The sequence below is a fragment of the Musca domestica genome, unplaced genomic scaffold (genome assembly GCF_030504385.1).
Source record: "Musca domestica strain aabys unplaced genomic scaffold, Musca_domestica.polishedcontigs.V.1.1 6, whole genome shotgun sequence".
Lineage (NCBI taxonomy): Eukaryota > Metazoa > Arthropoda > Insecta > Diptera > Muscidae > Musca > Musca domestica.
Window position 1 is genome coordinate 12955063 of NW_026712363.1, and position 13795 is coordinate 12968857.

Below are 13795 nucleotides of genomic sequence, written 5' to 3' on the forward strand. Positions count from 1 at the left end.
TGCGTTAATAGAAATACTAAAATGTGTGAAATTTTAAGAGAGTCGGATGCTTATTTCACCTTTTATGAGAGATATAATTATTTCAAATTTTAATCCATTGTGGGAGGGGAGTTGCCAGAAAGTATGGTCCGATCTCTACCATCTTTAAAACAGATCTTGTGTTGATGGAAATTTTGGAGATGTACCAAGTCTGAATGGAATTGGAAGTTAATTTCGCGTTTTATACGCTTCAAGGATATTCAAATTGTTGAATCTTTTTGGAAGAGGTACCAGAAGGAGTGGTCAGATATATTCCACCAGAGCTTAGGTTAGTAAAAATAATGTGATGTGTGTAATTTGAAGTCAGTCGGTGTCTTACATCACATTTTATAAGAGTTACAAGTGGACCGATATTGCCCATATTGTCACCTGACCTAGAACTGATGCAAATATTTGAATTTACAAATTTGGAGCAAATCGATTTATACTTTCTTTCTTTGTGCAGTAAAATATTTTTATTGAAAACTTCGACTTTTTGTGGGGGACGTACCAGAAGTAGTGGACCGATATTGTCCATCTCCGAACTCGATCTAAGTTTGATAATAATATTACGATGTACCAAATTTGGACCGAATCGGATACTCCCTTCGAGAATTATTATGCGCACCAGTCAGCCAGACAGACGGACATCCCTAGATCGACTCTAAATGACCTGAAACGGATTTGGTCCAAAGAGACCTAGGGTCTAAAACCGTTATTTTCGTTTTAGCCGTATCAAATGATATATCTCCTCTCTAGCCATATGGCTAAGGATATAATAAAAATGACCTACATCAGGTGTTGAAGATCATCAGTTTGTTGAAGATCTACAAACTCTATAAAATGTCTTTCAAGTACATCAATGTAATTTTTTCTATCTACGAGAGAGACACAGAAGGCCTTCAACTATAAAAGGTCCTCAGACGACCTAAAAACTTTTTTCTTTAACAGGAAAATGAATGATTAAGCTAACGTAGTCTAATTAAATTTTAAGATTTAAGAGATTTACTTTAAATAATTGTACCATGAAGAAAATTGTAGAAATTAGAAGAAGACCTATATACGATTTCATGTCTGTGAAAGGTTTAGAGAAGGTCTCCTATCTCTCACAGATCTTTAAAAGGCTCTTTTCAATTCTTCTTATTTCAAAATTAATTCATTGATAAAAATCTCATTTTCCTTAACGCCATCTCAATGTAATTATAAAATGTTTCCTCCCACTCCAATTTGATTTCCACAGAAAATAAAAGAAACCGCAACTGAAGGAGAACATAAAAAAACACACAATTTATTGCAGCACAAGTGTAAAATGACACAAACCATAAATAAGGAAAATAAAAGGGAAACAATTTAAAGTAACATGAAACAATTTTTCTCCAAAATTGGAAAGGGAAAATATCTTCCCAAAAATACGATACACTTTAAAATAATTCTGATATTTACCACAAAAGGGCTGTATGTTTGGGCTGGAGTGTTGTAATTTTTCTCCGCTTTATGTAAACAAATGAATTCATTGTTTACAGAAACTGTAACTGACTGGGTCCATGGAATGAAAGGGAATGGCTAGCAACTAAGCTGGATAAAGTGGTGGTGGGATAAAGTGAAACAAATTGAATGTGCAACAACAAATTGGTAATATTACATCATCCTCATCCTCATGTCCCATAGAGATTCTGGAACTCATGATGGTGATAAATGCAATGGGAAATATTACAGATGGATTTAAAATGAATGATGAGGAGTTCTTCAAACTTTTACGTTAATGTGAGTTCAAAACATTATTAAATCATAAAGAGATTGGGGAAGGGTAGGTAGGTCGAATTGGATTTACTTAATTAACTTCTCATGATCATGATGAAATTAAATTTCAAAAATTTTTTATACCTTCATCCATATGGCTATATACCCTCTATATCATTTGAAACGGCCAAAACGTGCCATGTCGAAAAAAAATTAGACTCTAGGTTTTTTGGACCAAATCCGTTTCAGGACATTTGGAGTCGATCTAGCAATGTTCGTCGGTCCGTCCGATTTGGTCCAAACATGGGAGTTTAGAGATGGGCAATATCTGTCCACTCCTTCTGGTACATCCCCCACAAAAGGTCAAAATTTACAAAAAAAATATTTTTTCTGCACAAAAAGAGAAAGGATAATTATATTTTGCTTCAACTTTGCAAATCCTAATATTTACATCAGTGCTAGCTCAGGTGACAACATGGGCAATATTGATCCACTCCATCAAGTACCTCCCCCACAAAGGGTTAAAATTTTGAATAATTATAAATTTATAAAATCTGAGGTCTGGTGTACCGAAGGAATATATCGCTCACTCCTTCTGGTACCTCCCCCACAAAGAATCAAAATTTTGAATATCCATAAAGCTCATAAAACGCGAAATTAACATCCGATTCCATTAAGATTTGATACACATCAGAATTTCCATCAGCACAAGATATGTTATAAATATGGTAGAAATCGGACCACACCTTCTGGTACCTCCCCCACAACGGGTCAAAATTTGGAATAATTATATCTCTCATAAAATGTGAAATAAATATCCGATCGATCTACTCCTTCTGGTACCTCCTCCACAGAGGGATCAAAATTTTAATAACAATACGCCGGAAGCGAAATATGAGTCCGATGCTTTTCAAACTTCACACGTCTCAATATATCTACTAACAGAAGATATGTTGTGAAGATTATAGATATCGGCCTACCCCTTATGGTACCTTTAAAAACGGTTCTTTATTTGTATAAAGACAAGCTTCTTCCAGAACTTCCAGAAAGATAAATTACTTTTTATTGCCCTATTGCTATTAGCCCTTAATCAAGTGATTCTTGGTCTTTTTTCAGCCCCTTCCCTTCGTTGTTTCATTCTATCTTTTTCTACTGACAAACCTATAAAAATACATCACGTACAATATGCAAAATTTAGGCCATATCTCTACCCCGTTTATATTTATCTATGGTCCAACAGAAACACACAGAAATATTTTTGGTTTTGAGCTCATAAACCCAAATATCCCTAAAAAATGTTTGTACGGCGTATATTTATGCGCTCCCATTACGAAATTAGTAGCATTGAAGCAAATATACCACAAAAACAACAAAAACAAATCAAAACACAAATGTTGTTTTTTTGTTGTTGCAGCTTGCTTATGTTTTTGGTTCATCAGACAGCGGACACTTGCGACAAAAAGAAGGCAAGAAAATATGCTACAATATAATCAAAGAGAAACCACAATTTATTATATATATATGAATGACATCTCTGCCGACGATGACAATATTTTTGTAGAAGCATTGAAAGTAAATACATGCTAGACGAGAGATATAAATGGGTGAAAACCGGGTGGGAAAAGTATGGTAGTTTTTGTATGTGTGTATGTCGGAAAAAAAGTGAAACTGGCACAAAACCGGGGAAATATAATTGATATAATGATTGTCTTTAAAGCAATTTAATGGTGTCTTTAAGAAGTGTCCATAGTGGTGTCCATAGAAGACCAGAGAAAGATCTTTTATGTATAAAAGCCCTACAGATGCTTGAACTATATACAAAAAAATATGTAGATAATCCCTATATAAATTCCTCCTAGAATATCATACAAATACAAGCTGTATTTTTTTATGAAATACCCATAGAGGGTCAAACATGTATAAAGTCTAACAGAAGTTCTAATAGGCATGGAAATTCTATGAAAGGTATTCAAGTACATAAGACTTATGGATGGCCTTCCATGTATAGAAGAACCATAGAATGATATACATATACTGCAACCAATTTTAGAATGCTAGCATTTCCAAGCCACTCGTCCGGAAAAAATGTTATTCGTGATGGAATTCAAGCGTGATTGTGTGATTTCTTTATATTTGGCTGGAAAACCACAAGTGGCTATCGTTACAGCACTCCAGCATTTAAATGTGTGTCTCGTAACATTGCTCGTTACCGTGATACTGGTAGCGTAGCCCAAGGAAGTGGACGGAAGAAAATAGCAACATCAGCAGAAATTATTCGAAAAGTAAAGAAGCGACTTGATCGAAGCCCGCGTCGCTGTGGCCGAAAAATGGTTCGTGAGCTGAACATGTCGTAATATTCCATTCGGCAAATATTTAAAAATAAGCTCAGCGTAAAGCCATGAAATTCCAAAAAGTGCAAGAACTTACACCGCAACAGAAAGAAAATAGACTCAAAAGAGCTAAAGAGTTGCTTGGCTTGGCCAAAAGTGGTGAACTGCCGAATTTGGTTTTCTCCGATGAGAAAACATTCGTTATCCAGAGCAGCTGAAAATGTGCACCTTCGATTGGTCAACAGAACTCAAGCGCCGGCCATGGGGATGGTGTGGGCTGAAATAATAACCGATAGTCGTTCTCCGCTCGTATTAATTGACCGTGGCATCAGAATAAATGCCGAATAGTACGCGAAAATATTCTGGAGGGTGTATTAAAGCCGTAGGCACGCAATTATTTTGGCCGCAGACCTTGGACATTTCAACAGGACTCAGCACCATCGCACTCAGCACGCGCCACCCAAGAATGGTTACAAAATGAGGTTCCTCGCTTCATTTCCAGCGGACAATGGCCACCAAAATCTACGGATACCGATCTGTTGGACTACTGTGTCTGGAGTATTTTAGAAAGCAAGGTTACCACTTAAAAATACCAAAGTGTCGATCACTTCAAGCAAGCGCTTCGCCAGGAATGGGCCAAAATACCGCAGAGCAACATTCGGACAGCGTGTGATGGTTTCATTGGCCTTTTGAAGGCCATAATTCGTAACCCAATTCGAACAAATCTAAACTTATTCTAAAATTTGATGCTATTTCTGACAATTTTGGCTTTCATTCAATGAATTAAAAAAAAATAAAAAATATTATGGCGTTCGACTTTGTTGCAGTTTTTTAGCTCGCCTTGTATATGTTTTATCCGATTTGGTGTTTAAGTGTCTTACATTCGATATCTTATAGGGCTCAGAAATATATTTGCCAAATTTTATCGGTTTAGATTTGGATATAACTCCCACATATATCTTTATCCGATATCAGGTTTATTGTGCAAATAATGGCTAATATCAGCCCAAATGGAGTGAATTTCAGGACGTACGTTTCCATTTTGTGGAACTCGGTTCATATATATATTTGCATCAAGCACTCTATAGCAAAGTTATTTGGTATAAGCGATTAAAATGTCTCCGTCGAATTTAGTGAAAATCGATTCAGCCTCCCATATATTAGTTCCCTCTGAAACCAAATTATAACTGCTCTAAAGCCAAATGTTGATGAGTTGTGTGATCTACTTCAAATAAATTCTTTTGTTACGGGAGCTCTAATAAATATGAATTTTGGTGTAGGGTATCATATAGTCGGCTCCGCCTGACTTTTGACTTTTCCTTACTGGTTTAATATAATCCTTATCGAAGTCATGCACTATACATTTTTTGGATCATAGTTGGTATGATCTACTTCCCATAAATTCCCGATATTAGCTCTACTACATACACATAGAGGTGTAGGTTATCATATAGTCGGCCCCGCCCGATTTCTGACCTTTCTTTAATGGTTCTGATGTGTAGTTTTTCAAAACCTACAAATCTTAAAAATCGTACTAGATTATAGATTAGCGCTTGATATGATAATAGTCAATGTTCCTCTCTTTAAAACACTCTTTGAAAGCAAAGACAATTGCAACCTAATAGTTCTGTCGCATATCATGACTGACTATCAAATCAACTGGTTACAGGTACAAACAAGGAACCATTGACTCACCCCTATGGCATCTCCATGTAAGATTCGTCAGTCTAAAGCATTTCGAGTAGACTGGGAGTAGATAGTGGTGATTACCAGTAACTAGTAAAATTTATAGATCGAAATAGTCGTTTCAACTACTAGACACCTAAATACATAAATACAAATACACGCTCAAATTTTAGAAAAAGTTTAATCGGAATTGCACATAGATGTCAGTCATTTTTGTTCGAAAATTCATTTAACATTTCCTTCAAATATTTATGACATTGTGTTTGAGTTCAGTGATCTTTTTGTTTTCATTAAATAACATTTTTGACATGTTTTAGCAAAAATATATTTGGCAGCTGGGCTTTAAAACAGAAATTGGAAAGTATTTTGCTAATTTGTATGTCACTCAACGGAAGTCCTCCAGTAATTTAATAGGTTCTCCTATTCAACAATTTTAACTTTAAAGAGGATAAATAAATAATCATGATTTCCATGTTAGTTTTATTTAATATTTAAATAGGAGCCTCTAATGGAAGGCCACGACCACAATTGTAAATTTTTGTTTAACCATACAGAAATCGTGTTTAAAAATAGAGGATGGCCAGGGAAATAGAATTCTGAATGAATGTAAAACCAGGAATATAAACCTTAAATGTACTACAATTTCTCTTTTTCAAAGCGGTAGTTTTCCCAGCAATAAATAACTTTTAAAACCTGTAGCTAGCTATGCTTTATTGTATCATTTATTTTGTATACATATGTACAATTATCCACTTAGTATTATTTCCTATAATAAATCATAAACAGATTGTTGTTATCGTTTGAAGAACCCACACCACCTGTCAATTGGCACGACAAGTTTTTGATATTGTTGTTTAAATTTGGTGAAAATATATAAAATTTTGGCAAAGAAGCCAAAACATTTTTTTTCAAAAATTTTATAAACAAATACTATGTACATGCACTCATATATATTAGAAAAACACATCATAAACACATTAACAAAATATCAAAATTGTTTAAACTTGGAAAAAACACACTTTTAGGAAAAACACTTACCCTGAACGGGCTCATTTTAAAGGTTACATGTTTTTGCAACATTGGTAACAATTCGTAAGCACTTTCAATTATTCCACAACCTCCAAAAAATTACATGGCTACACAGAGCTTTTTCATAAAATGTTTATAGAAAATCATTTTTGTAAACGGGAAAATCTACATTTTTTTCAATAAAATGCTTGTGATTGATTCTCAAAAGAACAAAATTTCGAAATAAATTTGATTGGCGCGCAAACGTTTTATTTTTTAGGTATATGGCGAGGGTGAATGTTCTTCCAACAGAGATCGTAAACAGACTAAACGTTCTAAATTGAATTGAATTGGGAGACAAAACGGATATAAACAGAAGCATTTTGAAATATCCAAAAGAATGGGAAAGCATAGTGGTGGGCAGACCAGAGAGGTGGGGAATGTGTGGCACTTTAATGTAGATGAATGAAATGCTGATGTTATGCAGAGACACCACAAGGCATCTCTCAACAAGATAAGTATCGAGAATAACAGCATCATAACATGTAGCAGATACAGGGCTGGAGATCTTTTGTTTATGCCAATCAGCATAAGGGGGATGGAAAATGTTAACAGCATAGATGGCAAAAGATGCTGTCAGATGCTGTTGTTAGCTATAATCAATAATGTGGGGTATGTTGAATTAATATAAAAAGTTTAAATTTAAAGCTTTTCAAATAAAGCTTCACATTATGAAAGAACTTTACGGAGATGGGAGTACTTTGTCATAACATGAGATTCGATTTTGTGGAATAGTTCACATATGGCTTTAGAGCAGTGATAATTTGGAATCGGGAGGAACTTATATATGGTAGGTATATCCACGATTTCCATTAAATTTGCCAGTGCAAAGAGTGCATGATAAGATTTCGAGAAGGATTATTTTAAACCAGTAAGAAAAAGTCAAAAGTCGGGCTGGGCCGACTATATGATACCCTACACCAATATGCATATATAGTACAGCTCCCGGTCGGATGTGTCATATTCAGGTCATTTGGACTGATATTGGCCATTTGGTACACAATCAAGCCGAAATCGGTTGGGAGCTTAAAGCAAATCTGAAACGACCTCGAAATATCTGGTACCAAATATTGTTGTTGTGGAGTGCATATTACGACTGTAAGGGGCTAAGGGACCAAATCGGATAAAACATATAACTATAACTGACCCGATTTTCACCAAATTTGATGTATTCGCTTCTAAACTGAGTTCGGTCATTTCGACTGATATTGGCCAATTCATGTGCAATTAACTCGAAATCGATTGAAGATAAACATTGAAGCTGTAGCCAAATCTGAACCGATCTCGATCAAATTTTGCAGAAATATTTCTGGGATGTATCTGATATCTGGCACAAAATATCATACTTTTTGAGTGGATACTACGAATGTGAGGGACGTAAAGACCAAATCGAATGAAAGATATATATGGGAGCTATACCTATATCTGCACCACATTTGATGTACTTGCTTCTAGACTGAATTCGGTCGGATGTGCCAAAATGCAGGCCATTTGGAGCACAATTAACGCGAAATCGGTTAAAGATATATGGGAGCTATATCTAAATCTGAAACGATCCTCACCAATCTCAATAGAGTTCGTCCTTAGGTCAAACAAATATTGTTCGGAAAATTTCATCTCAATTGGTTATTGAACGCAACCGGCATTTTTGTTCATTCATGGATAGACGGACAGACGGACTAACATGCATAAATCGAGTCAAAACCCAAAGAGCCCCTTGGAGTGGCAAAGGGTGTTCCCCAAAGTGGGATGTTATCTCCTACATGGGTTAGCCTCTAAATTTCTAGAGTTCCTTGCCATCCTGACTGCATAGAGGTCACTATTAAAGCATATCATGTTACAGTCATGAGGTGGGGTCTTTGGTCTTTGTGTAATCTTAAACTTATAGGACTTCTTCAGGAATATGCGAAACAATTTACCACATGACTTGCAGAGACTTCCCAACTCGAACTGGAATGGTTTGATATTCTAAGAAGGTATTTCTTAGTAGTATATGATATCCTGTAGCGATTACATTGATATCAAGCTTATTTAAAATTAGCCGATTTTATTCAATGCCGAATTTGATTGCTCGATCTCATTTCTGTCCTCTTTAAAAAACTCATATCGTGGTTGGTTAATTTTAATGAGGTCAGAGAGAGAGAGAAAAAGATTTATATAAATCTGAAAGCTTTATCAAAAATCCAAAAAAAAAAACAAAACGGTCTGGACCGAAAAGAAAAAATGGAAACTGAGCCATAAATACGACCCAAAACGCTATGGTCTATGGACGCTGTCCGAATCGGTATGCATAAATCGACTCAGAAAAGAACGAAACGGGCTGAAATAATATGATCTCTATAGTCATTTCAACGGACGATCAGATACTTCGTAGAGTCTAAAATCGAAAATTTCCATGCGTAACTAACCGAATATCGAAATGAATAAACCTTCATCTTACAGTGGAGAATATTAAAAATGAATTAGAATTTTCGGTCTTACAAATTCAACTTTATGCAAAAGCTTATTATAAGAATTATCAATACCCATCCCTGGTAACATTTGTCTGTACGGGAAAAGTTCTATCTTTTAAGATTAACATAACATAACATAAAGCTTTTTACTATAAACTTTCGAAATGCTTATAATGTTTAGTTACTATAAAAGCTTTCCGCCTCTTGCGAAAGTTCATAAAACTCATATACCAAAATCTTCTAAAAACTGTTCTTTGTTAAATTTCACCACCTTACCGTTAAACCAAAAACTTTAAATTTTAAACTAAAAAATATATAAATATTTCACTACTCACCACACAAGTTGTACGCATTTGATTGACCTGCATTTCCAGATCGCGTATACGCTTAACGGCAGCCTCTTCGACACGAGAATGTTTCGACAACTTGTCGACGACACGTTGCACACCCTCCATTGTCCACGAATGTTGACGCGGTGACGGATGAATGGGTGAACCCTGGTTGGGTGTTTCCATGTTGGTTGGCAACGATGTTGGACCAACTCCCCTAGCCGAAATATCTTCTGGGCAATTTAAGCTAGTCACACTACTGGCATTCGATTGATGCAGTGACTCAAGGACTTTTGTTTTCTGTTCCAAGGTGTTTTCAATGTCACGTAATTGTTCCACAACTTGATCCATAATCAAACTCTGCTCTGCGGTGGGTCTAATATTTTGAAGTTTTTCTTCCAGCTGATTTATGCGCATTTGATAGCCATGTTCGATTTCTCCTTTCAGCGACTGGACTTCCATTTGCAGGGCATCATTGGAGCGGGATTGGGAATTAATGTAGTCTTCAAGTTGCTAAAAGTGTGTTTGAAAAATATTAAATTCACTTTTGGAATTGGACGGTGTTTGAGAATCCTTACCTTAACCTTTTCACCCATGACATGCTCATTGAGGGCCTTTGTCTCCACCTGGGTCTCCAGATCCGATATTATTTCACGCAAAACAAATATTTTATCAATTGAGGCTTTAAGTTCCACTTCAAATTTATCACGTTTGGCATTCGAGTCTTGCAGTTGTTGGGTCAAATCACGGATTTGAGATTCTAAATGTTCCACCTAGAGGCGAAATTATGAGATTTTCGATAATTAGCAATAGAAAATGATCAAAAAATAAATTCGAAACATAAAATTTGAAAAATTTAACGAAAATTAAAAACGTGTTCAGTTTTTGGGTTTACACTTACTTTTTAATTGAAAAACTTGTAATTTGGTTTTGTTAGTGAAGCGTGCAAAAACACAAGATTTTTAGTAGATTAGGTTAGTTAGGTGAGTGGTTTTTCATGTGGCAGTAGAGTACGGTTATAAAGAACCATAAGAAGTTCTTAGTATTTATGGTAGAACATCAGTTTTTTTTGCTAACATTATTTGTCTTATATTTGTTAGTAAATACCACAGTTTATTATAACCGTATTGCACTGCATTTTACAATTTTATTAACTTAACATTTGAAATGTGTTATTTATGTTTTGTTTATAATGTTAATGTGTGAAAGACATAAGCAAGGGGTGCTGAAGAAAGGGTGAACCGAACATTTTAAAAATAATATTCATTTATTTCTTACAAAAAGTAAAATTTGAACAGACAACAACCTTGAATTTGTATCGCACAAGCAGGCTGCGTGTCTAGAAAAGCAAAACACTTGGGCTTTTATTTGCAGCCCACATTAAGAAGTCCATGTGAAAATGAATGTTTTCGAAACTTAATTTTTCTCATAAATAATGGGAGCATATTTTTTCAATAATAGCGTTGAGCGTTAAAAGGGCGTTGAGTCGAAAGACAAATAATTTTTTGAAATAAAATTTTGCTTTAAAAATGACACAAGTGTTTATCTTTATTTTTTTAGCTTTTTTCAATAACAAGGTATCTGTAATGTGCAAAAAGTACTATAAAGGTGATGGGGTTAATGAAAATATTTGTTACTAAACATTAGAATTATAAATAAAATAAACACAACAAAAAAATACATGCAGATGAACGACAAATGAAGTATATATAAAATTGATGAAAGCATGTGCGTATATGAACTGTTAACCAAGATAAGAAATAATAATCTTAATTCCAAGTAGTCTATAAAAATTAAATATTTTTTTTAACCAAATCGAAGGTTCTAAAAATGGGTGGCTGGAATGTAGAGAACCAACCATAATATTTGCAATCAATTTTAGGCCTTCGCTCAGGAATTTCTTAAAGTAGTACATGTATAAGCCTCTTTCTGAATCCCAAGTTTTAAAATCATTAGATATAGCTTCCGCAGTTTTGACATTTTGAAGCATATTTTTAGGCTTTAACTTAGGTTTGAGTTTAGCCATATTTTTTATTTTAGCCGAAGGATGTTTTTTAAACATGCTGAATTTTTAAAAATTATTTTATATTGCCTCGAATGGGGAATTGATTTTCTTGGGATTTTTTTAAATAAGATTAAAAATAAAGATTTAACCAATAAAGAAACTTCAAAAGTCGGATATAGCCGACTATATGATAGGGTATCATATAGTCGACCACTATGCATATTTATCAGATCCACCCATAAAAAATAAACGTTTTTATTGGCCAACTATGAACCTCTCTTGAATGCGTATTATGCCTCTAGATCCATTATAATTTGGAATCGGAAGAAACTAATATATGGGAAGTATATCCAACGCTGAATCGATTTCCAACAAATTTGACGGAGACATGTACCAAAGAAGATTGCTTAAATTAAAAAAAGTAAAAGAGCAGCTAAGTTCGGCCGGGCCGAACTTTTAATACCCTCCAACATTTGGAAGGAACCGGAAATTTTTCAAAAAAAAATCAAAAACTATCACTTAAATAAAAACCGTTATATGGGGAAGTTGACATGCACACGAATTTTTTTGTCATAGGATGTAGTGCCCATTATTAACTTCAAATACGAAATTTGAAACAGTTCCAGTAAATAATGATTTTAGCATTAAATTATCGAATATCGGGAGACATCGTAATATAGGGGTTATACGATGACGTCGGCTGCAAACGAGTTTTTTTTTTTGTCATGGGTTGTAGTATCTATTACGAACTTTAAATACGAAATTTGTTACAATTCCGGTGAATAATGTTGATGAAATCTCTTAAATGCCGAATATCGAGAGGTACCGTTACATGGGGGCTATACGAAAACGTTAACCTGCACACGAAATTTTTTGCCATAGGTTGTAGTACCCACTAAGATCTTCCATTACGGAATTTGAAACGATTCTGGTGAATAATGTTGCTGAAATCATCAAAATACCGAATATTGGGAGGCACCGTTACATGGGGGCTCTACGAAGACGTGGACCTGAATACTAACATTTTTGTCATAGGCTGTAATACCCATTACGAACTTCAAATATGAAATTTGAAATAATTCCGGTAAATAATGTCGCTAAAATTATGAAAATAAAGAATATCGGGAAGTACCCTTATATGGGGGCTATACGAAGACGTGGACCTGCATACGATTTTCTTTGCCATAGATTGTAGTACCCATTAAGATCTGTCAATACGAAAATTGAAACGATTCCGGTGAATAATGTTGCTGAAATCATCAAAATGCCGAATATCTGGAGGCACCTTTATATGCTATACGAAAACGTGAACCTGCATACGAAATTGTTTGTCAGAGGCTGTAGTACATATTATGAACTTTAAATAGGATACTTGTTACAATTCCGGTGAATGATGTCGCAAGAATCATAAAAATCCCAAGTATCGGAGGTACCGTAATATGGGGGCTATACGAAGACGTGGACCTGCATAAGATTTTTTTTGCCATAGGTTGCAGTACCCATTAAGATCTTCCAATACCAAATTTGAAACAGATCCAGCGAGTAATGTTGCTGAAATCTTCAAAATACCGAATATGGGGAGGTACTGTTACATGGGGCAATACGAATTCGGACATTTATAAATCCTCATAGAAATTTTTATTGATCATGAATTATACTTTACGGGTCGGGATGTGAGATTGCGTAACTGGTTGTTGTTTACACATCATGTTATATATAGCATTTTAGAGCATACATTCAGGCGCACCCACAATAATAGAAATTAAAGACCCTTATATACATGCTTTCCTTCGTTTTCCACCACGTAGATCCTTTATACAAAATGTTGAGCACCTATCTACATATCTGAGTAATAGGGTAATGGTCTAAGAAGTTTTGAAAATCTCTTCTTGCATGCCTCTTAATTTAATTTTGTAAAAGTATCGTCCTGGGTGGATGATTTTTGAAATAACAATGAAATAACAATGCGTATGAAATTATAATGACAAATGTGTATACATTATCCTTGGCCTTATAAAAATTTCTGAAATAAGAGTACCTAAAAAATGGTGAAAAAATATTACACTTATTCTAAAACGAATTAAAATTATAAATACCTAAAAGTATACAATGAATAAAAAACCATAGCCACCAATAGTAAAATTATTGAAATAATTAAAAATATAG

The 13795-nt window shown here is 34.7% G+C and overlaps 1 protein-coding gene across 8 annotated transcripts in view; it reads right to left on the reverse strand.

Annotated features, from left to right (window-relative positions):
* The window catches only part of LOC101887637 (pericentrin), a 103315-nt gene that overhangs the window by 14634 nt on the left and 74886 nt on the right, over positions 1–13795 (reverse strand). For all 8 annotated transcript variants that reach the window (XM_059129233.1, XM_059129236.1, XM_059129234.1 and 5 more), the window contains 2 exons: positions 10203–10397; positions 9631–10137 (listed from right to left, as the gene is read on the reverse strand). In XM_059129233.1, coding sequence (XP_058985216.1) covers positions 9631–10137; positions 10203–10397 — 702 coding nt within the window. The remainder of the gene's footprint in view (positions 1–9630; positions 10138–10202; positions 10398–13795) is intronic.